Source organism: Festucalex cinctus, chromosome 15 (assembly GCF_051991245.1).
Source record: "Festucalex cinctus isolate MCC-2025b chromosome 15, RoL_Fcin_1.0, whole genome shotgun sequence".
NCBI classification, from domain to species: domain Eukaryota; kingdom Metazoa; phylum Chordata; class Actinopteri; order Syngnathiformes; family Syngnathidae; genus Festucalex; species Festucalex cinctus.
The window spans coordinates 11,077,069-11,104,936 of NC_135425.1; the positions used below are offsets into that span (position 1 = coordinate 11,077,069).

Sequence of the window (27,868 nt, forward strand, 5' to 3'; positions counted from 1 at the left end):
CAGCTGTTCTGCCTTGCCAGTGTTGTCGCACTGTTAAAAGCATTACACGCTACTGTGGAGTTATCTATTTTAAAAGAGACAACTGACACAAATAGATTGGGCTAACAAATCAAAAGTGAAAGCACATCAAGAATGTGAATTTTCAATATACTGAGACAGTTTCAGCAACCCTTTGACATAAATATCATAAAATTGTATACCATTTGTGGCTTATAAAATGACATATTTCCAAGTTGAGACAGTTGTCCTGCAAAAAAAAAACAGTGACAACTGAAAACAAAGAGAATCCTTGTGGCATAAAGCGTTTGATTGAATTCCTCAAGCAGAGTTATTTTTTAATTATGTAACAATAACCCAATTAATAATAGAAATGCAGAATTGCATGCAGACATTGTCATCTGCAGTGTTCCATACCCACCATGATTAGACTATCATTTTCAACATATATGCAGTGTATTTCATGAGAAATAATCTTTACGTCTGCAAGATAAATTTATGTTGGCAGTCAACAAATGCAGAATTGTTCAGTGGCTTGTGAGTTGGATCTTATTTTTCCCGAAGAATGTAAGAATCTAGGGCAGAACAAGCTTTAGGGGGTATCTGCAGCCATCAGCCATCATCAAGGATGAGGTTCAATCCTCTGTTCGGAAAAAGAGTCTCCAATTTGGCAACAAGCAACACTGGAACAGTCAAAGGCCCCATGTTGAAAATGGTGAAGACAATGAGAGGGAAGAGATGAAAGCTGAGCTTGGTTCGAAGAGATGCTTTCCAAAAGTATGACATTTCCATTTCAAATTGACCCTCAGTTAAGCTTGTCAGTTGTGAATATAATACAAAAGAAAATTAATAATACTGTATCTAGACACTTCATTGCATGCACTTTGCATGTCATTTGACCACATGCATTTTAAAGATCAGCTGAATCCAATCCCAGCTGACTTTGGGCGAGAGGCATACACATTGGACTGGTCATTCACAGGGCGCGCACATAACAAACATCTTGAGCCGGGATTCGAACCCAGAACCTCTTGACTGTGAGGAAAATATGTCAACCACTTTTGTGCACCATGTTCATCACACATACAATTTATAATGAGATGATGGAGAGATGATATTACAGCGGAATTCATTTCACGAATCGATGAAAATACAGTACAATATTTTGTTACTATAGCTTGTGTTAAATTGAGAAGTTTAATTTGGCTCATTACACCGATTAGACGTTTTGTATCTATACACAAACACACACACACACACACACACCCACACACATACACACACACACACACACACACACCATTATACACACTATACACACAATGGTAGTGATCGGTTGATCATAAGCAGTGGTGGTAGAGCTACGAGTATCAATAACGGGACGCGGGCCCCCTCTAGTGGTATGCAAAAGATTCATTGCCGACGTGACGTACCCAAATTTACAAAATGTTTGTTTTCAAATATTTATTTTTGGTATATTTTTTTTATTGTACTTTATATGCAGTACATTTTAATTGAATAGTTTTCTAAAAACTGTTGTTTTTTTTTACTTCCACATTTAAGCACAAAAATGTGCATAATAAGTAGCATACAATGTATGTTATATTATATATAATTTATTTATTTATTTCTTCTTTTTTATAGGAATAAAACCTTGTTTTTGGTAAACACGCGGGCGTTGTATACGGTATTTTAATATTGGTCACATGGTGTTATTATTGTTGGCACTTATTTAAGTTGGAGAATCACTGCTGCTGTAGATAATATTAACCTATCGTCTTTATTTAATGCTTGGTTCTGTGAGTAGATTTTTAAAACGAGTGTGTATTTTGTTTTTAATGTACGTTACGTTTTTAAACTCGACTTGCAATTTCTGTTGATTATGAAAAACATTCAGTGTTTTTGTATTAATGAATAAGGGAGAAAAAACTGAGTATCATTTGATTGCGGATCGTTAAGGGTTAACAAGACGTAGAGAAGGAGGGGAAAATCCACCTTGCCTGTGACGGCGGGTAGTGCACCAGCTAACCGATCACCTGCACCGGCCTTGAACGTCAAATTTATGACATGGATTTAGTGTAGAATCGAGTAAACTGGTCCATGGGCGACCAGTGAGGCGCGTGACCATCTCGTTGGCTCCGTAGAGCGCGTGCTGGTCAGTCCGCCGTGCGTCAGTTTGTGTTTGCGTGCGTGCGTACGTACGTGCGTGCGTGGGAGCGTGTATGTCCGAGTGCATATGCGAGAGCGCGCACGTGTACGTGTATATGTGGTGGGTGCTTGAACCGCTACAGACCCAAAGACCAAAGCAGGGCAGCGCCAAGCAGGCACAAGAAAGCCAAGCGGAGTGGAGCAGAGCAGAGCACAGCAGCTAAGCAGGCAGCCCGCGAGCGCTCGGCTAGCAACCAAGCAACCGCACGTTTCCACGGCGAGACATGGTCGCTTCCACACCCGGAATCCTGCTCCTGCCGCTGCTAATATGCCTCCAGCACTACACGGCCGTTCGCGGTAAGTCTTGACTCTCGCCATGAAGGCAACGCTCGCAGCGCCCAGTCGGTCATGTTAGCTAATATCGCGGGTCTTGAACACCTGTCTTAGTGCTGCCCCCTGATTGAACGACCCAGCTTGGCTGTGCTTGTTCCTTTGCGTTTATTGTTAGCGACGGGGCCGTGCAGGCATGACCCAATTTTGTTGGCACATTAAGACACGATAATATTATCATTTACAAATTTGAGCTAATTATTTAGATTTATTTTTATTTTTTTTTAAATGAGGTTCGAAGCGGGCCTGCTTCGTTTTGCTGCACCGACTCGGGTCTAATTATCCTTGTCAATTTCCTCCTTCCGAAAAACGCCCGCAGCTGTTCATATGTTTACAGCTCATTTAATAATACTGCGGGATCACACGCAACCATTCATATTACAATTATGTATACTGATTCGAAGTGGGTCACGATGAGTTCTGGTATGAAATTACTTTTACAGTCATCACTGACAGGTGCATGGCGACAAACGAGTTTACCTGCCGCATGTGATTTCAATCTAGCTCTGATTAACGTGGCAGTTTCTTTTCTTTTTCTTTTTTTATTATTCTTTTTTTTTTATTTATTTATTTTTTTTTAAGAGAAAAAAATATATAAAATAAAAAAAAACGTGGCAGTTTCTATCGAATTACTCAGTTTATTTTGCGGATTATTATTATTATTATTTTTTTAAGGCACTTATAGTTCTCAAATCTTTAACACAAGTACCACCCAAAAAATACTCAAGCTCCAATGCTAATATCTGGCATATATTAAAACGCAGTTATAAATGCAAATGTTTGGGAAATTCCAAGTCTCTGTAACATGCACAGTTGAACATTAACACTGTGCCAAAATATAGGACATTTGTACAAAAAAAATTGAATACAACTGAGCTTTACTTGTTAAGTGATTAGTTTGCGTTCAATAAAAGTCAGCCCACATAATGTGTTTTACTGTCCTCGGGTGTTTGGCAACAAATGTTGTGTTGCAGATCAATCCAACCAGTTTCCAAAGCTAAACCTCCAAGTTCAAATAGAGAATCTTTTCAGAGCAACTGTTTAACATGAAAGCATGGATGCCGGATGTATGTATATAAAATCTTTCATAATTCAACATTTATTGCAGAGGCAAATGAATTGACTAGTCATCAATTTCCTATGGCGCCTATCCTTGTTAGTATCGTGATACATCTCTGCAGACTTTGTGAAAGAGACGTTGTACCCTCTGGACCAGGGATCTCCAAGTCTGGTCCTTGAGAGCCCTTATCCAGCCTGTTTTCCATGTTACCACCTCCAACACCTGAATCAAATGATCAGCTCATCAGCAAACTCTGCAGAATTCTGACAGTGATTCAGGTATTTTGGAGGAGGGAGACATGGAAAACAGGCTGGGTAGGGGGTGCTCTGGAGGTCTGCCAACAATTCACAACAAAAGACAGATTAGAGCAGGAGTGTTAAAAAAACAACTTTTCTTCCAAGGCCAGCTGACAGATAAATCGAAGGTTGCAAGGGCCACTTTGACATTCTGCTCCCTGTAACAATTTGGCCAAAAATGTCTTTACAATAGCCTTTTATTGTGACTGAAACATCTTCTAATTAGTAGATTAACACCTTTGTTGTTCACAGACTGGATTCAGCTTTGAATTTCACACCCACTGTCTGTGGATGTGAAGTCATGTGACCAATATGTATGAGAAGTGTTCATGTGCAGTTGCATTTTTTGTCAACAGGAGGCAGTAGTGATTCAACATTGAATTTTATGCATTCAGTAACTTATAATTAATTTACATTAAAATTACAGCTAAAACCAATCAATATGTGTAGGTAGGTAAAGAAATGCGCAGCAACAGTGAGCGTCCGTGTGTTTGCCATTCGACCTCCATATATTTGCATATTCATGGCTCACCTGTGAAAGTGGTTTGTGTGGAAGACAATTACTGAACAGTCATTTATGTCACATGTTCATGGTCGTGCACATGCTAGATGCCTCATCGTGGTGCTTTATCATTGCCTCCGTTTTAAGCGCTTTGCTGTCATTTTGTGGCATCTATACAAAATTACAATTTTATTATTATTATTATTATTATTATTATTATTATTATTTTTTATTTTATTTTTTTATTTATTTTTTTTTTTTTTAGTGAGGGTTTCAATTGTGGAATTCTGCTGTTCATGCCAGGTTTGGTTCTTATCTGTGTTTCTTAAAAAAAAAAAAAAACAAAAAAAAAAATGCAAAGAGTCCAAGATTTTTCAAGATTTTAGGTTGGCCGTAGCCCTCTAACTCACAACAGACAAGGAGCAGCAGAATCATACCTCCACATTCCAAACTAAAACAAGAGCCAGCTGTACTTGAAGATCTTCACACAGGGCAGAAAGTAGACCAAACAATCGTGATTAAAAACGGAAAGTCAAAAATGTTCTATGTGCCCCCACTAGTCTAAACATGGCATTCTGCTTAATGTTGCATTTGTGGAATATGAGTTAAGCAAAAGCCACCTGCTTTTAGCCAACGCAGGGGCCATTTTGACACTTTGTCGACTGAAAATGGCATCGGTGCCAAAGGGCTCAGGGCTCGACCAATCACGGCTCGCCAGTTTTCTGGGTTTGGTCGTGACGTTTGCAAGGCTACATTTTTTCCAAAGCTGCTTTGAGATGGAAAACCATTCTTGGCACCCTGCCACAACAGGATAATTGGTCAGGATTACCTTTAGAGACAGCCAATAAACCTTGGCTAACTTGGATTGGAAGCAGGGGACTCGTACCCATAATTGGATCAATTTGGGGCTATCTACAGCAGGCTTAAGCAAATAAGTAAATGTAGCCTCTTGTCTCAAATTCTTCAACCTTGTTGGCAATAACTAGATTGGAAGTGTTGGACTCAGACCTCCACTAAGGCCAAATAACCAGCAATTTGGATATGCTCACCTTAAGCACTCATTTTAGTTCCTTCCTTAGTCTTATCGGTTTTTTAATCTTTGAAATTGTTTTTTTAAACATCTTCTCACTAAATGTCCATTGCCTGAAATATCACAACTGATTTTATGATTGTTTCATTTCCCCTGCTTCTTTACTGCAAATAATCTGTCCAAGCTCAGAGGAAATGCAGGCTCATTTTTATCAAATGCTTTCGAGAGGGACAGTTTCTCTCATACACTTGCATTCATTTCTTTCTTTTCCCTGTCTTTGATATTTTGTGGCTTGTAATTTACATGTTAAATAACTGAACAATTTCCTCCTGAAGAAGAAAAACCCAGAAGATCGCAGATCTAAATTAAGAGTTTTTGAGCAAGGCGTCTCACAAACTAGATCAGCAGCAGCAGCAATGCTTGCCCTGATTAAAATGGATGTAGCTTCCCTCCACAGTCAGTATGATGGCATGCTAGAGCCAGATCCTCGGCTACATGAGTGCAGGCAGGCAGTGTGGGGGTGTGCTTGGCTCCTGGAGTGGGCGGGGTGGTGGACTGGAAAGAGGAGGAGGGGAACACACTGCAACAGTTTGTGTTACTGGGGAAAATTGCTTGAACATGACCGCCAGTGTGACAGCAGCACGGACTTGACATCCTATTTTTAGCAGAACACAAAAGGGCAACCTTGTTTTTTCTTTATTTTGGAAAATGCATGTTTTTTCATGTGATTTGTATTTATTTTTATGAACCACTGAATTCATTCTCTGGCATTGACAATGTCGTTTTTATTTTATTTATTTATTTTTTTTGTCTCCCCCACAACTGTTTTAGTGATGGTCAATTTTTAGTGCAATATAAATTCATGTTACAGCATTGTTGTTATCAACCTAGGGCCTTTTTTTTTTAAGCACATTGCACTTAAGATATGCTCTTAGATAATTTAGTATGTCTAAGGTAGTAAGGTTCTTATTTGATGACATTTGTTGGGGCAACTCGAAACTGTGTAGTTACAGCTGAGTATTGATTTCTACATAAACTGCATAAATTGCATAAAAGAAATATTTTTTTTTTCTCTCCCCAATTTAAAACTGTACCTAGGGTGTCAGTTTTCAAAAATACCCCAAGCATCAATTGTAATACAGTTCACGCATTTTTTTTGTTTTGTTTGTTTTTTGGTCTTGATGAAATTTGTCCTGTTTCGAGGGTTCCTGCCTCATGCATGTGAGAGACTGACTGCCCCACATATCGCTTGGCTAATAGTGACTACAGATATAGTTACAGGTGGCAGTACATTGAACATTTCACATATCTATTGAGTATGTATGTACCATTTTAATTTGACACCTGATGAGCGGGCACTGGGCAGGACCTCGTAGAAAATACATGCATTTGTAGACAAAAAAAAAAACTTTTCTAAATGTTTTTAAAATAATGGACCACTCCATATTTTTGATAATTATTTTAGTATCTGTTTAAGTGGTAAACGCATTGTGAGACATGAGTAAATTTAGCCTCTTGGATAGTCATACGGATCAGTTTAGAATCAGTACCAAGGTCAGTGATATTTTAAGGTATTGGGTCATGGTCATCTCCATTATGACAGACTGTACCATTTGTGGAAGTAACTTATTTTTCTTGAGATTTGCCATTTCTCATTAAATCAAAACTAAGGTTTCAATTTGAATACGCACTCAAGCATAGAACACATGGCAAGATTTGTTGAAAGAAATTTATGTGGAATAAAAACTAAAATCTACTTATGAGGTGCAGTACTGTTTTCTTGGTGAATGGATTCATGCTTTAGACAGAATAATTCAGTCCAGTCTGATAATAAGACATTTGAAATGTGAACTTAAAATTGCCGTATCACCTATAAACAAAAATGATACTGATGTATACTGAACAAAACTCCAGGGATAATTCAACATTATAAACCAATAATTCCCCTTTCTGTTAAAGTGATGTAAACTTTGTCACAATCTGTTTGTCCTCCAGGAACTAAAACAGAATGTGAGGCAAACCAGTTTCAGTGTGAAAATGGTCGATGCATCCAGTCTGTTTGGAAGTGTGATGGTGATGAGGACTGCAGTGATGGCAGTGACGAACACTCATGTGGTAAGAAATGCTTGCTAATCTGACTTTAGTGACTTAGAACTATTTTGCCAATTTGGTAACGCTTGGGTGGGGGGTTAAGCAAAACGAGTGGGAGGAGTCTATTATACATTTGTAATCTATGAAGTGCTCAGAATATGTTAAGCAGCATGTTCTCATTAACTCTTAATTCTTGTGGAAGTCACATGCTGGTGTAGAATTAGAGGGTCTTTTATCCCTTGGGATGATTGACCCACTGATATGGACGCAGGGGTGTACTACTAATGGCATGCGTTTTGAAGCAGTCAATTATCGGTATATGTGTATGTATATACCTACAGTACAGATGTCCAGCTTTTTTTTTTTTTTTTTTTTTGTCCCCCATCCCCCAAAATCCATCCCTAGTTTCACCTCCCCTTTTTGTATCTAGGTCATGTGAAAAGTGAAGAAATAGTAGCAGGGCTGTAGACTGCCCATCAATAGTGTCATTTTGGCCCTAAAATTTGAGACGGTACAACTAAACTTTTCATCTAATACTTCCACCCATTTACCAGTAATCTAGTGGAAATGTGAATATTTACTTAGCAAGTCGATTTGTGACGTGTGGCCTGCTCAATTTTCTACTTGCACCCCTAAAATTTAAGGTTGGGGGGCCACTGTGCTCCTAAAAAAAGTTTCTCTGGAATAGGGCTTGGCGATATTGTTGTGGCCCTCATTTTCCTCTTGTAATACAGTACTATCAAGACGAGAATGAGGGCCATCAAACCCCAAAACACAGAGCTGTCGGCAAGCATCAGGAAAGCCTGAGCTTCCAGCACCCCCAGGCCATGACATGGCACTTTCAGGAACTGATTAAGGCAAACCAACTATTGAAGATTGACATATCGTTTTGAAAATATAATCCATCTTGTTTTTCCCCATCAATGCAAAACACTGGCAGGTATGCATGGTGATTTCTTCACAGTATTCAATTTTTTATTTTTTTTCAGTGGAAGCCCAATTCATGTAAAGAAACAAATACTTGAAATCACTTCAATTGTGGGCCCTGAATCTACAATCTCTGAAAGTTTGACCTTTTGAACGGAATAGACGCTTCTAGTGTGACGTCGCGTTTAATTGCACCCCTTGCGGTGGATGGCAGGGTGTCATTGCAAGTGAATTAGAAAACAGTGTGAGCTAGAAAATGGGTCAAACAGTTGATAAATCAGCGACCAATGCTATAGTGAAATTGTGTGCGTCCGACGGATGCTCTAATGGCTCAAAGAGAGATGAGATTACTCTTTCAGCTGCCGACAGCGACTCTTAACCAGGCGGAAGACGGTAAGGAGTGAACGACGAGCACAGTGGCTAGCGTGACTGCGCGCTAAACTACGACACAACTGCTTTGCACCCACAAAAAGTACAAGAATATGCTCAGATCAATTTATATCAGGTAGTTTTTCTAATTTTCATATACAGTTGGTCAAGACGTTAACCTCTGATTGTAAATTTGAGGCAGATGTGATGAATGTATCATATCTTTAGTGATACAATCATTTAATACTTTTTTTTTTTTTTTTTTTTTTGTGCATAAGTATTCAAGTACTTTTGAACAAACAGTTAACGATTTAACACAATTATCAAAATTAACACTAACTCGGGCTTGATAGACTGAAGACTTCCATATACAGCAAGACGATACTAACGGACACAAACTATTTAATGAATGACAAATTTACACCATGAAAGTAGTGATCGACGTACGGTTTCAACCAAAACCAACACTTCCACTTCCACTTTGCCCCCCAACAAACTCATTTTTTTTTTTTTGTAGCTAGTGGCTCCAAACGACTGGTTTCAATGATTTGCAGTAATGTGGTGTCCTACTCGGGACGTTTTTTTGTGACACTTGACATATTTCCCGCCGTTTAACGAAAACGCTCACCGAAAATCAAGCTCTCTACATTCATTTGTCATGGGATGTTTGCCCTCCGGGAGGCTAACTTTTTGATGAACACCTGTATACAAAAATGGGAATGAATTCTGGATGACATTAAAGAGCGTTATAACTGATTGTCCCCCTCTTCCAAACAGTCAAGAAGGTTTGTCCAGACACAGACTTTGTCTGTCGCAATGGCCAGTGTGTTCCAAAGAGGTGGCAATGTGATGGGGAGCCAGACTGTGAGGACGGGTCAGACGAAAGTGTAGACATTTGCCGTAAGTAGAGCTCAACTTAAATTGTCAAGTGTTTCAGTTGGATGTTTGTCACATTGTTATACTTTTCAACTACTAAAATATTATACAGTATAACATTCACCAAACTATACTTCATAATTAAACTTTCGATCAAATACTCTTGTGATTTGGTCAGCATCTTAAGCACTAAACGTTGGTTGGAATGCTGACTGATGCAAAAATAGCTTTAATAACAATAGAAAGAAAGCCTTAGGGTTCCAATACTGAATTGGGGAACACTACTCATATACGTAGTTGTCAAGTGATGCATTGAAATGGTGATGAAGGCATGGATACTAAGAAAGATCCAGTGTATTTGCACATAACTCCTAATCGATTAATTATATTGCATGTTAATACCATGAATGAGAAAGTCTGAGATATAGGCTAAGATGAGCATTTGCCAAGCAAAGTGTCATCAAAGATTGATGCATTTATCTGATAATAGAATACCGTGATTACTAGTGTTGTTCCGATACCGATACTGCATTAAAACAGTGGTATCAGTGACTACTCACAAGTAACATGCCGATACTATTAATTCCAAAGCTGATATGGGATTTTGGATGCAGCATCTTGTGTATTGCTCGTGAACGACATTCACTGATGTGACATGCTCACTGCATGCCGATCTAAGATAACCTATTGGCCCATGAATGCTCTGAACCAATGGCAGGACAGCTTTTTCATGTTGAGGAGGTATCGGCCGATACTGCAAAGCTGGGTATCGGGATCTGTATCGGGGGCCAAAAAACTATCGGAACAACACTAGTGATTACAATGGGTAGTGCCATGTCACTGGAATATTTTGTCTTGTCATTAGATACATGTGACAATTTGTTTGTACAGATAGTTTGGCATCTTTAAATAAATAAATACATAAATCAGCAATGTTGCTCATAATTAATTAAACATTGGGAGGTAATTGCAGAGAAAATTGTTTGTGATGTTTAATACACTGTAGATGCACATTATTGGCTAATCTAATGATCTTAAATACAGGTTAATAGTGAGATAATGTTATTTATATGAATATACATCATGTGTAGGTCTGATGCGTACAACCTGAGAAAGCTGTCAATTGAGGTACTGTTTAAGTGTTCTGGTAACAGAATGAATATTGTATGAATATTTGTACTTCATCCTAGGAAGCGGTATACAATGTGGCCCATAATGTAATCAGTAGTAATTTATTTCATTCATATACAAATTTTACAAATTGATAATAAATGCTTCTACTACTGCTAATGATAGTAATAGAAATACTAGTTTTCAATAAACTAGATGTTCAAATTTTCAAAACCATTCACAAAATTAATACATCTAGCTAGAGAAAAAAAGTTGAAGATCCTTGTACTGTAGTCCTATTCTTTATGCATCTGCAGCCAGTACTGAGCCAACCACAGTTTTTAATATTACTATATACATGAAATAGTAAGAGCAATTTTTGCCCTTAAATTGTGTTTTGTATTTTGTGCCATTCTAATTCTTCCTCTGCTGGTTTCTGTATCTGTTGTAGCATGTGCTGATATTTGAAAAAATGTATATATGCACACCCGTTTATTCAAAAGTGAAATCTATTGTTTTCTTGAACCTAGAGCAGAAAAATGTTTACTGGAGGAAAATAACTTCCATAGCATATGGAAGTATTTGAAAAATTCTGTATAACAAAACAGTGCTGCAATAATTTGTGGCATGTGTTTTATGATCATGCAGACATGCGGACATGCCGTTTGAATGAGTTTAGTTGTGGAGCAGGTTCCACTCAGTGCATCCCCAACTTCTGGAAGTGTGATGGAGAAAAGGACTGTGACAACGGAGAAGATGAGGTCAACTGTGGTAGGTTGACATCTACAGTCAGTAAAAGGAGATATAACTCATTAACTTGAGTATTAATTTTTCATAATGGCCGAGTGGGGTTATTTTAGAAAAAAACATGCATGAATTATTTCTTCAGATTTGTTTATTAAATGTATATGTTTTGTACAAGACTAAATTGTCTTGTCTGGCTGCCAATTGAAATCAACTGCCTTGAAGGCACTTAATTGCCTTCTTGCTTGAGCAAATTAAATCTGTTTAAGTCAATAATACTTGCATTAATCCAATTAAATAAAAATATAGTCATTATAAATGGAATTAAGTTTTTGAAGGCTTCAGACAACGCTGGATGATCATCTGCAGCACTCCAGACTGCGACCAATGTGCTCGCAAATGCGCCCAACTTTTTGTGTGTGGGGGTAAAAAAAAATAATCCAGTCGCTCTAGTGCGAGTGTATGGATTTTAAATGCTCCCTCTGCAGTATCAATGTTTAAGAGGGGGTTGAAAGTCTCTTTTTCACTACTTTAGCCAATCTCCTATTAAGACATTTTACATGATCAGCAAATATGTCATGCTGTACCGCCAACAAAAAAAGGTGCAAGCAAATCCTGTGCTGGTGTGACCAACTGAATAAGTTGGTGGCACCAGTGGAAAAGTTAATGTAGAGGCCTGATAGGACTGGATTTGAAACTATAGCAACAGGTCATGGCAGTTATGGCTGCATAATATTTTAGACTGTTAAAGTACAGTTTCTCTTCATGTGTGAATATGCACTTTCAGGTAACATAACCTGCGCTCCAAATGAGTTCACCTGTGCCAGCGAACGCTGCATCTCCCGAAACTTTGTTTGCAATGGCGAGGATGACTGTGGTGATGGCTCAGATGAGGTGGCGTGTGCGCCTTCTTCCTGTGGCCCAAGTGAATTTCAGTGTGGAAACGCATCATGCATCCCGAACAATTGGGTGTGTGATGAGGATGTTGACTGCCAGGTAAGATGGCAGTTTTTTTTATTTTTTTTGTTAGATTTTGTAAAACTAGATTCTAGAGTGGTGGTGGAACAGAATCTACCTAATTGGTGCTGTGGTGTTCATTAGTCATTACAAACAAAAGCACACTATACTGTACAATCAAAACTGATTAATAAATAATTCATCTTCATGAGTGTGGTCTAACATACTGTTGATGTTGTTGTTAACTTTTTAAATGCAAGAAATCTGCATTGTCTTGACAGTTTCCATATCATGCGGACACCCTGCATAGTAGTATCAGTTTCATATTCTTCAGAACAATCAATGGGTTATGTTTCATTTATACACTGTTCTCCCTAATTCACAATAAATAAGACAAATGTTGAAAAAGCGAACCAAGCACATCGTCCTGCCCTTAATTTGAAATCATCGCTGACCCCTTATTTTATTTTATTTTTTTTATTGTTTTTTTTACTCTTTGGTTACAGAGCTGAAAATGATTTAGACTGATCCATGAGTAGCATCTATTCCTCTCCTTTTAGTTGCACTTCCACCCGGCCAGGCCTGCATCGGCTGTTTTGCACTGATTACTGTCTAATTCAGTCAGTACTGTTCTTTTTGATCCACATGTCTGTTATGTTTACAAATTCTATATTCTTCTGCAGGATCAGTCTGATGAGTCGCCGTCGCACTGTGGCCGTCACCCAACCCCACCAGCCAAATGCTTAACTAGTGAGATGCAATGCCTTTCAGGAGAGTGTATTCACAAAAAGTGGCGGTGTGACGGAGACCCTGACTGCAAAGATGGCAGCGATGAAAAAAACTGTCGTATGTACCTACAACCTAAAGACCATATAACTTTTTTTTTTTTTTTTTCTTTCATACTGTCTTACGCGTACTTCGCTATTCGCGGGCTGATGATGGAACAAAAAATGTCATTTGTCACACTAATAATTTAGCAACATAATCAACTTTTTTGAGGCGTCTTGTGATTCAGCCAATGTTGTATGGTGTTTGGCAGCTGTACGCACCTGTGGAGCAGATCAGTTCAGATGTGATGATGGGAACTGTATTCTGGGTAACAGACAATGCAACGGCATCAGAGAGTGCACTGATGGATCAGATGAGCTTAACTGCAAAAACGGTAAGTAATGATCCCATTAGTACTATCTTTCCGTATTTGTGTTTTACTTGTACACAATTTTCCACGTGCAGCTGTGACTTTCCTTCACTTCGCGTTGTGTGAAATTAGCAGACTTGAAGTCTTCAACAGTATAATTTGATGTCAGAGAAGTAAGCGCACAGTTTCCAAAGCATCCAAAAAAAACTGAAATCATACAGTGGAAGGAGAACGTATGTGGACACTTTGGAATTTCCCCCACATTTAAATGATTGTTAGTGAAGTCCTTGATTTTAATAACTACTGTAGATGACCCTCTTGGCAGCAATAACATCAATCATCATTTACTGTAGTTGCAAATATGACATGCACAATGATCAGGATGAATTTTGCACTGTTCCGCTTTACAAAACTATTGGTTACAAAATTGTTGATGTTCAGCACTGTTTCTGCTTTTCCTGAGGAATAGTCATGAAAAGATGACTGCAAGAGCACAGGATAGTGTTGTTGGGGGTTGGTGACGACAAAGGAGGAAGTTATTGCCGTCGATCAAAATATTACTGTTGCTGTGTATATTTTGTCCAGATGAACTCAAAGTTACATTGTTTCAGAGGTATACACGTTGCCATGTGTGGAGGAAAAATGGCACGGCACACCAACATCAGACCCTTGGCCTAACTGTGAAGCATGCAGTGATAAATTCATCATGTTATGCGTGTGCTTTGCTCCCTTAGGGCTTCAAGTTAAAGCACCACTGCTTGTCACAGCTTGCTATCATCAATGGAAAATGAATTAAGTTTATCAAGATATTCTGCAGCAGAGCCTGAGGCAATCCGTCCAACAGTTGAAGCTCAAAAAAGGATAGGTGTTGCAACAGTGCAAAGATCCAAAATGGATGCCTCTCAACACAATGGTTTTAGAAGCTGAAAATGTGCATTTGGAGTGGTCCAATCAGTCATGACTTAAACCTGGCATGACTTCGAGCTATTCACAAAGTCATCCCAGGAATCTTGTCAAACAGTTTTATAAAAAGGAATGGTCCAAAGTTCTTCCTGATCATTGTGCATGTCTGAAGAAATGTTAAGTTGAGCTTGTTGCTGCCAAACGGTGGTCCATTTTTTTCACCTTCTTTTATCAATGTCCTGTGAATATTTACGTTCTCTAAAAATGAGAACTTGTAATTGTTTTTAGGGTGTTTTGTTTCAGCCTGTTGTCATTTACATGATCAGACTACATTACCAATGTGTGCACAAATTTAATCCATTCAAAGGGTGCACAAGCTTTTTCCTCCCGCTGTAATACACTCAAACACAAAATATGTTCTGATGTTCATTTGCCAGAATTATAGTAGTCGGCATACTTTTCTTTTTAAGCAAACAAGGTAATAATTTCTATTATACATTAATTTCATAATTATTCCCTTTTGTGTGTAGATTTTCTTACTTGAAACCTGTATCATTAGCAGCTATGTAATGAAGGAATATGCATCATATTAGGTCAATTTCATATGATGCAGCAAAAGAACGAATAAATGTAGTACTTACTACCACTTAGTTACCACTACCCCTCTCTCCTCACAGTGACTCAGTGTCATGGACCAGAGAGGTTCAAATGTCGCAGCGGGGAATGTATCGAGATGAGCAAAGTGTGCAACAAGAACCGAGACTGTCCAGACTGGAGCGATGAACCCATTAAAGAATGTGGTGAGTTTTACAACACAATAACGACAAAATGACACTTTTAACAAAGTGCATAAGTACTGCAACATCCATAGAAATACATTGCTGAGCAGATTTATGTGCCTGTTGTGATGGGTGTAAATCTCTTAATTAGCCGAAAATGCTTCCTGTATGTTACATGTTGCACAATCAGTAACCACGAGCCAATGCAGACCACTTGTTATTTATGCAGGTAGCGGCATGTGGTCTAACAAACGCAACTTTGCTCCAATTGAGGCCCAGTTGGAGAAGTTAGTCATGTGATTTCCAGTCAGCCAACTCATCATTTTGAAGCTTTTTTTTTTTTTTTTTTTTTTTTTTTTTACCCAATATCATTTTCAAGCAAAATTTCAAAGCTGTCATTCAACAGAACAACAAAAGCTTCATGGTTGAACATGCTTCAATTATTTAACTGACTGTACCAGGCAGAACGGAGTCGCTTACTAGTATGAACAGTGTTGGATTTGCTGCATTGTGATGTTCTGCAGATGTCAACGAGTGCCTAATGAACAACGGGGGCTGCTCGCATATCTGCAAAGACATGGCTATTGGCTTTGAGTGTGACTGCACACCCGGGCTACAGCTCATTGACCACAAGACCTGTGGAGGTATGACACCTTGTTCACAAATAGTGTTTATTTAAAACATTGCTTGCTAATATTATCTAGCAATTCTTGAAATGCTGCCAACAAGTTGAAATGTTGAGCCATTTCTGTCAAACATTTTTGACAAATTCTAGATCTTATGGAATGACTAGTCAATTTATGACCACCAGCAGCTGCATGAAACTTTTCCTTTACAGTATAGCTGTGGATTTTTTTAAAAACTTTTTATTAGTGCTGTCGAAGTTAAAGCGTTAACTAATTAATTAATCAAAAAAAAATTAGCGCATTAATCATTGTATTACCACAGATTAATCACACTATTAATTTTGACCGCAGATTATCCTTTTTAGCTGACAGCGGATGGTTACGTTAAAGGTAGCTGTTAGTTTGAGCAATAAACATAACTACATGCATTAAAGTAAAACATTTAATAAATATTTACATATGTCGGTCATTTTTTTCCCATTTTAAATTATGCAAATAATTAATTGATTAGAAAAAGCAGGATGAGCGTGTACAGTGGATATAAATTTTTGAAGATGACCTCATAACATTAAATGTCGAAAAAATTAACACAACAGGTGCGATTCAAATTTAGTGGGCAAAATATGTTCGGGGGGAAAAAGGCTTTAAGTCGGTGATTAATCATGATTAATCGAAATTCTAAGATGTGATTAATCTGATTAAAAAATGTAATCGCTTTTTATATTAATGATCTTGTTCTACCCTTCTTTCTTCAGACATCAATGAGTGTCTGAACCCAGGCATCTGCAGTCAGATCTGCATTAACCTGAAGGGAGGATACAAATGTGAATGCCACAATGGCTATCAAATGGATCCAACTACAGGAGTATGTAAGGCTGTAGGTGAGTAGTGCCTGATCTAATTAAATCTAGCCCCACTTCATCTAGTGCCTTACCAACAAACAACCATCAGCATGAAAGATGCACAGAAACTCATTGATCCCTAGTCTATTCCACTTTACAACACTGCATCAATGTTTATGTTGACGTTATGTTGCCTAATTGCTTATCTCGTTTTTTGTGCAGCAGCAAAATGTCTGGCTAACAAGGGGACGTAGTCGTAGTTCGTACATCTGAGCGGTTCTGAGAATATGGAAAGTTGATAGTTGGGTGGGTTTACTTTACAGTAATTTTAACTTTAGTAGTTAGTTAGCTAGCACCATGTAACGACCACAATACTGGTGGTAAGCATTGAGAACAGCAGTGCGAAGTGAAGCTCCATCTTGGATGCCAAAATGTGTGGTAGACATCTTTGTGAGGATGGGAACGTATTCACATCACAACACTTCACTTGTTGCAGTACGGCATGTGAACATTTGGAACCATGTTTGAGGATAGCAATTGAAGTTACCAGCACCCACCTGACAAAAAAAATAAAATAAATCACATACACATACTCGTCAAGTTTGTCCGAATTTGATTGATACTGTAATGTAAAATGTTGCGCAAGCTAAGTGCTCTTCAATCATAAATGTTCTGGACCTTTGTCAACCCTCCAATTTACTGTGCATATTTAAGAAAATGTTAAAGAATTATATGATATAAAGGCTTTTCAAGCGAAAGGTAAACCTTTTTGCTAAGGACACAGGAATTCATTCTCAACTTATCAACATTCAGAATACTGGTACATGTAAGTGCCCCCCCTGCTCCCCTCAGGTAAGGAGCCCAGTCTGATTTTCACAAACCGCCGTGATGTCCGTCGTCTGGGTCTGGAGAGGAAGGAGTACACTCAGATTGTGGAGCAGCAGAGGAACACAGTGGCGCTGGATGCAGACATTGACCAGCAGATAATGTTTTGGGCTGACCTGGGACAGAAGGCCATATTTAGGTAACTTTCGTTACTCAGACATAGCGACGAGCATCAACTTTTTTAGGGACGTTCGATACCATGTTTTGTTGTTTTTGGGTTTTTTTTTTTTTGGGGGGGGTGATAGAGTAAAGTACTCAACTGTCACCAATACCATGTATTGATATAATTAGTACTTTTGATGCATACAATCCACCCCCATAAAAAAATGACAGAAAATTTAGGAAATGCCGAGGCATCCCAATGTGTCCCCCCCCCCCTTTTTAAAATTGTATGAAATTTGATGAATTTTCTATTTTAATTTCTAGTTTCTGATCAGCGGTCAGCACCCATACCTGGTATCGGTACTCAACTATCCATATAACCCCCCCCCAAGAGTAAAACCTTGTTTATGTGCCAAAAGTTGTTTTGAAAACTGCATTAATTTAAATTGGTGTATAAAGTAAAATGCATACAGCTCGATGTTATGAATGGGAAGACGGTAAAGTCTCCTTTTAAATGTAGGCTTTCGATTGACTATTTCTCTCTCCCAATGTGTTGAAATAGAGAAGTGAAACTGCAAGCTTCATATTTGTGTAAATGCTGTAATGTCACGTAACACCTTAGTCCTGTGCATGTCTGCAGCTGCAGCTGCCAGACTGTTGTAGGAAGTGTGTCCAAAGTACTGTTTTTACAAATATATTGCTTGGTTTTGATTGATAGTCAGGTTATTAATTTATTGGTTTAATGTGGCTATGCAGTGATCTTGAGCTGCATAGCATCATACGGAGTACAGTTTCTAATACCTTTTTAACTACATGAGGCAAAATATGATGCACTACAAACCTGCTAATAAAATGATTCTTTCTGTTAAATAGCTTGTTGTATTGCTTGCTTCTGATAATAGTCTACATTACTATGAGGTCATAGATGGGAAATATTTCAATTTGGGGCCCCATTTGAAAAGTCTTTTCCTTACAGCACTCTGCTGGACAAACGAGGCGACGAAGGCACCCACAACAAAGTGATAGAAAACGTCCATTCTCCCGTTGGAATCGCCGTGGACTGGATATACAAGAACCTGTACTGGTCCGATCTAGGTAGCAAAACCATTTCTGTTGCCAACTTTAATGGGACCAAGCAAAAACTTCTGTTTAGTAGAGGCCTGAAAGAGCCAGCTTCCATTGCTGTGGATCCTCTGTCTGGGTAGGTGCTTATCTGGATTTTGAAGATGCCAGTACAGTTTACTGTAAATCTTAAATCTTGTTTTGTTTTGTTTTGTCCCCCCCGTGTCAATTGTAGGTTTCTGTACTGGTCTGACTGGGGTGTGCCAGCCAAGATCGAGAAGTCTGGCATGAATGGAGTCAATAGGCAGATTCTGGTGGCAACGGATATCCAATGGCCAAACGGAATAACCCTTGGTAAGAACATAGCTGTGCACATGAGCCAACAAGCCGTTATGATTTCATGAAGTACTGTGGGGAATTTTCAAGTTCTTAACCTGAAAACATGCCTTGTGGGTGGAGGGTTTGGGTTGTGTTTGATGCATCTACAATGTTGACTTGGTTTTTTCGTGATAGTGTTGCTTCAATGTTTAAGGCAAATTTTTCAATGGCTCTTTTGTGTATTTTTATTTTTTTATTTTTTATTGAATTGACATCTTCCAACAGCTTCTTAGTCATTTTCCAAATGTTCTGCATTCATTTTTTTAATCACCTTGGGTGTTCTCATTTGCAGTGAAAGCAAATTGAAATTTAGATTGATATACATTTCTGTTGACTACATTTTCTTTTATTTTTATTTATTTTTTTTATCTATTTTTTTGTCATACCCTTCTAATCTTCTGTCTATTCTTTATCTAGATCTAATCAAAGGCAGGCTGTACTGGGTTGATTCAAAGCTACACATGCTCTGCAGTGTCGACCTGAATGGTGACAACAGGAAGAAAGTGCTGCAGTCTTCAGACTACCTTGCTCACCCTTTTGCGCTCACTGTGTTTGAGGTACTGCTGCCATGTTCTTTTGCATGTTACCTTTTTATGAAATAGTTGCCTTTTTTGTCAGTTATAAATATTGTTTGACCTTTTTTGAATCTGAATTTTTTTTTTTTTTTTTTTTTTTTTTTTTTACATTTTTAAATAATGTGGAATAGGTATCCTGTAAGATCTACGATGAACCAATGATCACACTCATCTGAAACAATCTGCATTTTTTTTTTTTTCCAACAAAATATTTTTTGATTTACCAGATAAAAATGGGTGGGTTGCTTCAGGAAATATAAACTCTGTCAAACATGCATGACTTGTTTGTGGCGACCACTGATAGGGAAAAACGTATTATTTTCTCCTGTTTCATTGAGCTTTGTATGAGCAGCATTGTTTTGAGGCGCTGACATTTACTTTTAGCCCCCCCCCCCCCCCCTTCTTAAACAAGATGCATGCCATGACTCATGATCCTCTTTCCAGGATCGTGTTTTCTGGACAGATGGTGAGAAGAAAGCCATTTATGGAGCTAACAAATTCACTGGAATGGACATTGTGACTCTAGCCAACAACCTGAATGATCCACAGGACATCATAGTGTACCATGAGCTCATTCAGCTTTCTGGTAAGAACCGAACACAATTACAAAAATCAATGTATGCACATATACAGACTCGTATGTGTATGACACAAAAAATGGATTGTATCATGAAACGGTTGGTTTGTGGGTGGTTTCCAATTTGTTTACAGAACTTTCAGATCTTGAGATTGACATTTCAGTTTTAATTATTTTGGATAACAGGAGACTCATTCATTGCAATCGATGTTTGTTGTATTCGCTTTTTGGTTAGAAATGGGTGTTTTTGGGGCGGTGGGTGTTTTAAAAAACAAAACCACTTTTTGTGGGCCTGGTAACTGGTAGAATGACGGTAGAAAATGGAAGAATATATTATTAATATTAATTCAGTATCAACTCCTCCTAAACGTGGACATGAACTAACCAAAAACCTACATTTGTTTGCAGGAACTAACTGGTGTGCAGAGAAAGGTGCAAATGGAGGCTGCAGCTACATGTGTCTACCTGCACCACAGATCAACAAGCACTCCCCCAAATTTACTTGTCTGTGTCCTGGAGGACAAGAATTGACTGCTGATGGTCTACGCTGTAGGCCTGGTGAGTTAAAACTTGCCCAATTTAATTGATAGTTCTGTGTAGTACACCTGTTACTAGCCTAGCAGTTTTTGACGCATTATCATGCAATTCATGTTGTCTGAAATACTTCCATGACATGCCAGCCACATACTATGGCCTATCTATAGTAGCTATAGCTGTCGTTAGTCTGATTTTACAATCAAATGTTTTTCACTCTTTGCCATTTCATAACTCTACTTCTGCTAGAACTCCTACTTTATTTATTGTTGATCCAACAGTCCTTCTGGACTGGACTGCTTTTTATATAGTGCTTTAACGACACCACATGGTGCTCAGAATTGCATTGTTTTGCAATGTGATCTAAAATGTGTTCAGTGCTTATTTTCGTGTGTTGACGCCGCAGCTAGTTTAATATTCAGTACTGGTGTCATGCAATTGAAGTACCAGTTTTGGTTTGTGACAAAGAGCAGCACTAATAGAATTGGTTTAATTGGTTCTTTAATTTATTTTAGCAACATGACAAGGTTTCCCTAAAATGACGATAAGTCAAAATGCAAAGTCTGGTTGGAATGAAATTATTTTAATTTCAAGTTCAACCCAAGTATGGCACACCATTTATTTTTATTTTTTAATTGTATTATACAATTGGCAGCACTGAATTAGCTTTTGAATGTCTTATGAAGGTCCTCTTAAAAGCCCTTTTTATAAATTTGTCAAAATGTAATTAAGTATATTATATGATATGAGCGGAAATTCCAAGGCGTTCATGTCGGCCTCCCAAAGTTAGTGACGTTTCAAAGTATTTGTATTGCATACTTGAATAATCAGTTGTGGCTGCTACTTATGTATAGTTGTAGTAGCTTTACAGTTTCTGCATAATCAAATATTTTGATCATTTTTTTTTCTTCATATCAATGTGACTGGGGAATACTAGTCTAATCTGCTTCATCTGATTTTTGTTGAGCCATCCTTCCTTCTGTCTGCTCTTCCAGTGTTTTTTTTTTTTTTCTCTCTTTTTAAATGTATAGACAGTGAGAACCTGGGAATGGAATTTGGTGCATATAAACTCCTAATTAGACTCTCAGCTGCATCCCAAGCAACTGGTGTAAAGAAAGCACTGGAACATCTCCCTGACAACTCTGCGCTCCTTCCTCAAAAGAAAAATGCCTTGTTAGTCTAAGTTGCCTTGAAACACTGGATTGCAAGTTTGTGCGTATAATTGCGTTAACACACCCTTCAGCAAATTTAGTGCGCTGAATTAATAGCTTGAGACAAGGATGCCTTTCACCATCTCTTCAAGTTGGGCTGTAGCCAAAAGCTTTTATAGTCTGCTGAATCTCCAGCAAATGCATTTATCCCATTTGTTCAGAAATTGTAGCTGCACCAAGTGGAACTGTGGATCATTGTTGCTGAAGCTTTTACTACCTCTTGTTTGTCACAGAAGGTAGGTGATGGGCACTGTCATCCATTTCAGGCTGAACCAATATTTTGGACTTTAACATTATGTTTCAATTCACTTTTTTAAATGGCCATTAGAGGGGTCAGAAAAGCTCTTCTATTCTGCGAGCTTTCCAATGTGTGCCTTGGCTCTAAATTTGGTAAGAAAGTGTGTGCAGGCAAGCTGTAAAACGTTTTTACAAGCAAGAACCCATTCAGGGTTAATATTATGAATCGGAACACCCCCCCCCCTTTTTTTTTTTTTTTTTTTTTTGTTTTGTTTTGTTTTTTGTTTTGGGGTTTAAGGTTGTTGACCCCCTCGGTTAGATATATCAGTGGTTCTGACTTGGAGGACATAAGACTGGCTGGCTGCAATACAGATTCTCGCCAGAGAGTGGCAGTGTAAGCAGATGGCTATAGAAAAATGCCAAACTTTCATTCAGGTTGCCCCTCTCACAGACTGTAAATAACAATTATGTGTGTGTGTGTGTCTGTACCATGTACCCATGATGCGGGTGATGGTTTTACTTTGAGGTTGTCCAAAAACCTAAAGACGGAGTCAGTGCTTGCCAGTAAACAGTTTGATACATAGCCCCAAACAGGACGGGGAGGGGGGTTGTGAGTCTTTTGGCTATTTGGAAGTCGGTAAAATGAAAAGAGGGGGGTTAAAAAGTCTGACCCTTGATTCTTTGACAGACCCTTCTGCCAAAACCCCCTCAGAAGATGGGAAAGCTCTTTTGTCGCCCTCCCCAGGTAAAAGCATCAGCTGTTGCTTGCTCTGCTTTCTGTTGCTGGCCTGTGCTTCTCGCAAACTCGCATTAATGCTTGCTTAAAAGTTGCTTTACCTTTTTCTGGCTGCATAACTGTTACGCAAGTGTTTCAAATTTGTTACAGGGACAAAACCTACTGGTGAAGGAATTTTTTTTTCCAGTCTTCATCATCACAGCTGTTCTTTGCTCTATTTTATTCCGCATAATTATTATTTAGATGATTTATGTCTTTAGAGCCTCATTTGTCTGCATTTGATATAGTACTGTTAACTCCGCTTGTAGTTTTTAATAGTAACATTGTGTCAAATTTCTTGCTTGACTCAAGATGGTTGTGGAGTTTAGCACAATGCTGTAAAATGTTTCAGACACTAGGCTTTAAATGTGATCATTGGATTACTTCTGTGGTGTTAAGTGTCCTAATCTAAATAGCATTTGTGGAATGAGTTCTCATGAATTGGAAGAAGTTCACACACAGGTTCTCTGCCTTTTAATTTACAGCACAACTTTGCTAATGACAGTGTGGTTTCGCTGTCATAAACTTTTCAAGTTTGTTTGTGCGCGTGGCATTGCTCGAGCAACTGATGGTTTCCAAATTGTCAACCATTTGAGACCAGATCAAACCTGAGAACAAAAGATCACAAATAGCTTAAGTACTTATGAAGTCTCCTCCTCTACTTTTGTGTTTAGCTGTTTAGCATTCATGTCACTTGTTTACTACTTGACATCACTGCAAAGTCTTTTTACATGGGGCCAAGAGGGTAGATGGGCCCTTTCACTCACTTTGTTCAAATAATTTGAGAACTTACTAACAGCCTACATGGTTACACACAACAATATTGGTCTGGTTCTCAAAGGAACATGAGGTTGTTTGGTGCCTCCCATCCCCTGCAACTACCCCACTGACTGCATGGATAAACGTAAAGACTCAGGAGCATATTCCCACATGTGCTTCAATCAGAGAATGCAAGCACTGCAATCACAAACATCAAGACTGGTTTGTTTTGGGTATTTGAAGTAGAAAAATGGCTTCTAATCAAGAGTTGGCTGGAATGTAGTTTGGTGCGCATTGGGGCTGGGTATCGAAGTCAGAACATATGTCCGGCACATCAGTTCTTCTTAAATATCAAGGACATAAGCTCAACAAATATTAAATTCCAAAGTAAATTTTGTGGAGGCAGTAACTGGTCAAATGATTTAGTTTATTAATGAAAGTAACACGTGCTATAAACACTTAGGTGTTACTTAAGTGATATCAGCAAGGATGAGCTCAATATTTTCATAATCTAATTAAATTGTAAATATAAATGAAAGATTCTGAATTGTCTTAAAGCGCAATACGCCAGGTTTTTCATAAATGTAAGAACATCCTTTTTTTTTTTTTTTTTTTTTTTTTTTTTTTTTATAATTAAAATTCATGTGAACAGTAAATTTCAAGAAAACGGTAAGATACAAAAATGATCTTTCAAATTCTATTTTCTTCAGAATTTAAGGGGGGGGGAAACGTATATAATAGTTTGTTTTATGAATCTGTCTTGAAAAGGAAAATCAATTTGTTTTTTTTTGTTTTTTAAACCCAGCCCTAGTGCACATCTCACATACTGTAATGACTGACACAATTATCTGAACAATCAAGAAGTCATCCTTATAACAAATACCGCAATAAGTTAGTGTATTTGGTTTGCTCACAAGGACTCTTTGTTTCTCCAGAAGCCAATGTGAGTACCTCGATTCAGGTAAACACCACAGCCAGAGGTTCCGCAGCGGCTTGGGCCATACTACCAGTGTGTAAGTCCATTTCTTTGAATTTATAACACCTTAGTTATACTCGGCATCCAATTTTTTGTTACAGTATATATTAAAATAAAATCACTTTTTGTGCTGCATAGAGCATTTCCAAATATCTCCTGTTTTACCTCAAACTCAGTTGCTTGAAATAAACATTGATCTTCCTATGCGTTCTGTAAAGAACGCCTGTTGAAATGTATGAGATTACTGAATGTACACAAAACTATTACAAATACTGTTTGAATTGTATTTCAGTTTTGTATTAATAGTTTGTAACCGGATGGCATAATTTAACGGTTCCATTTCATCATTTGTGATTTTTGTCATCGAGTGGCTGAAAATTTTGTCCATTCTCACACACTCAGTGCTGCTTGCCATGGCGGCAGTAGGCGGATATTTGATGTGGAGAAACTGGACATTGAAGAACCACAAAAGCATGAACTTTGACAACCCGGTCTACCTGAAGACCACAGAGGAAGACCTCAACATTGACATCACACGGCACAGCGCCAATGTGGGGCACACGTACCCAGCGGTAAGTAAAAGGCTGAAACGTTCAGCAAACAACCACAACTCACAACATGCTCTTAACCTTCCCCCCATGTTGACCTGAAGGAAAGAAATGGAGTAATTGGTGCAGAGTTCCTTAGCATTAGCTCAAACTACATTCAATCATTTCTTACCAGAGGATTGAGACTTCTTGTTAATGAGTGTCACTCTCATCTGCAGCCCTCCGTAATCTTTAGTGCATTGTTGACCATCCCCAGAGCGCATCCCCCTGTACACAGATTAAGCAGATTAACCTCAGACCACTCAAAGCCCCAAGGACTACATTAACCTTGGCTGCCATCCTCACAGCTGTTGACATGACTCTTGTGACAGCATTCAGCAAACCCCATAAACAAGTTGCATGGCATGTATGAACTTCATAAATCATGTCCACTATCATGTCAATCAGATCCTATCCAAACTACGACCCGGGGGTCATTTGCAGCCCAGCATCAGTTTTCAGTGGCCCATGACAAAAATATTTGACACACCTCGCAAGGGAGTCAATTGGTTTATATACTGCAGATCCTTTCTAAACATACACAGATGCAAATAAAGTATTTGACTAAAATAACAATTCATCTTCAAAACGCTGCAGTGAATAAAAAAAATAAAATCAATTTTAGAAGCAAATGGTTTCCTCCACTTTCTGCTGTCTGATTAATGAAGATATCATATTCGTAAGCCTGAAGTAGCTATTCTAAAAAAATTGTTAGCTCACGATATATACACCGTTGACTTTTTTTTTGTTTTTTTTTTGTTTATCTTTTTTTGGTTCTGAATGTTGAGATGACTGCTGTTCATTGCAGGGGTGGATCTAACCAAGTGAGGTACAAGGCCAAAGGCCACCCCAAAACATTTAAAAAAAATAAATAAATCCTCAACTATTTGCCTTATCACCTTTTAGCAGAAAGTTGATCAAATTGTGTATTAAATAAATAAAAGCTACTTTTAAGTGGCCCTTGTATTCCCTTTTTCTTATGTGGCCCTCAGTTTGGACTCCCCTGATGTAAAACCTTAAAACATGCACAAATGCTGTAAATTTTTGTCACGCTTTACTGTTGCTAATGAGTCTGTCTCGCACAGAAGCCTGCATCTTTTGGCCACTCAATTGTACTTTTAAGCCTTTTGAGGTACGATGGTGTATAGCAGGGGTGTCCAGTAGGTCCATGGCCAAATAAGATACAATAAGATGTTAAAATGCGAATTAGCACATTCTGAAAATCTTCCCATTATCATATTGCAAAGTAATGTCATTTCGTAACAAAAATTAGCACAACATTTTTGCATGAAATCCTGAGACAGCCAAACTTTAGAATGTCATTTGATTGTGTTCTCTCTTCATGGGCCAAGTTGAATTAACTGATGGGCCGGTTTTGGCCCTTATCTACAGTCCCCGGTCAACAGTTTGAATGAGTGGTCATTGACATCAATTCGTTCATAATGAATGTTCTTTTCTCGTTTCAGATTTCAATAGTGAGCACAGAGGATGATCTGTCATGACCATGTTGGTATGGTTTTTTTGTTTTTTTTTGTTTCCCCCCCCAATTTTTGTTTTGCTTATGGATTCATGGCAGAGCATGTCGTCCCCTTGTTCCCAAGCTGCAACATCACCTACAGTACGACAACATGCCGGAAGTGCATTAAATCATTATCAGTGGTGACAGAATCTGAAAAATGTTATTTATTTTGTAAATGGTTTGGATTGTGTTGCTTTGTTTTCCTTTGCCGTTGGTTTTCAAGTTTCTCTGGTGACCTGCCTTGCTGAGCTGTTTTTGGTCTGTGGGTCTGGAAATCTCACAGGAGGCTTCCAGTCCTCCTCACCAAACAGAGTCTGCTGAACAGGTTTTACAACTAGATCTGAACTACATCTTTGCCTTTTTTAAAACTACAGGCTCTGTTTTATGTATGGCCATGTCATCAGTAAAATGATTCTGTTTTTGTATTACCTCCTAGAGTAAGTTGTTTTCAATCTCTATTATTACTATTGTCGTTATTGAGCAGGTTTTCAGCACTTGTAAACATTGTACATATTTAGCCATCATCTCGGACTGTCTATCAGGATTCTATTCAATGCACTTTGATGAAATGTTTTTTTGTAAATAAGATTGTATACATTTGACATGATCTTTTTTGCTATGGTTGGCAGTTGTTACCAGGGTTAGGTTTCAAATGTACTGAACAAAGAGAGAAGAAAAAAAAAAAAGTAACAATTCACAATTTGGTGAAACTATTTTGTATGTTTGCTGTGGCTGTGGAACTTTTCTAGCCTTGTACAGTTGTTTAAACATTTGAAAGATCTGTATCTGTGGGGTGGGGGGAGGGGGGAGGATGATTTCCAAACCAATTAAATTAAAACTCTAATCCAGAGAATTGCTCCAATCACGGCTTCCTGTCATTACTTTGTGTAACACGCTGGTTCTAAA

General features: G+C 38.3%; 1 protein-coding gene across 2 annotated transcripts; it reads left to right on the plus strand.

The window, feature by feature from the left end:
- Positions 1–1,990: 1,990 nt before the first annotated feature.
- Positions 1,991–27,824, plus strand: vldlr (very low density lipoprotein receptor). Of its 2 annotated transcripts, XM_077497184.1 has the most exons (20): positions 1,991–2,502; positions 7,419–7,538; positions 9,588–9,710; positions 11,445–11,567; positions 12,328–12,536; positions 13,181–13,343; positions 13,537–13,659; positions 15,216–15,338; positions 15,842–15,961; positions 16,699–16,824; positions 17,638–17,809; positions 18,749–18,973; positions 19,070–19,188; positions 19,630–19,769; positions 20,232–20,373; positions 20,773–20,922; positions 23,035–23,091; positions 24,816–24,893; positions 25,259–25,428; positions 26,910–27,824. In XM_077497184.1, exons 1-20 carry the CDS (start codon positions 2,430–2,432, stop codon positions 26,943–26,945), a joined length of 2,592 nt encoding a protein of 863 aa, XP_077353310.1. In that variant the 5' UTR covers positions 1,991–2,429; the 3' UTR covers positions 26,946–27,824. The 2 variants fall into 2 exon arrangements, with proteins under 2 accessions (XP_077353310.1, XP_077353311.1); XM_077497185.1 differs by lacking the exon at positions 23,035–23,091 and having other exon boundaries at positions 1,992–2,502.
- Positions 27,825–27,868: the final 44 nt, after the last annotated feature.

What these genes read in the sequence shown, in the direction of transcription:
- vldlr (XM_077497184.1), top strand. Translation starts at nt 2,430, where the DNA reads ATGGTCGCTTCCACACCCGGAATCCTGCTCCTGCCGCTGCTAATATGC. An exon ending in CAGTGACGAACACTCATGTG is followed by an intron (nt 7,539 to 9,587) that starts GTAAGAAATGCT and finishes TCTTCCAAACAG; the next exon opens with TCAAGAAGGTTTGTCCAGAC. An exon ending in CAGCGATGAAAAAAACTGTC is followed by an intron (nt 13,344 to 13,536) that starts GTATGTACCTAC and finishes GGTGTTTGGCAG; the next exon opens with CTGTACGCACCTGTGGAGCA.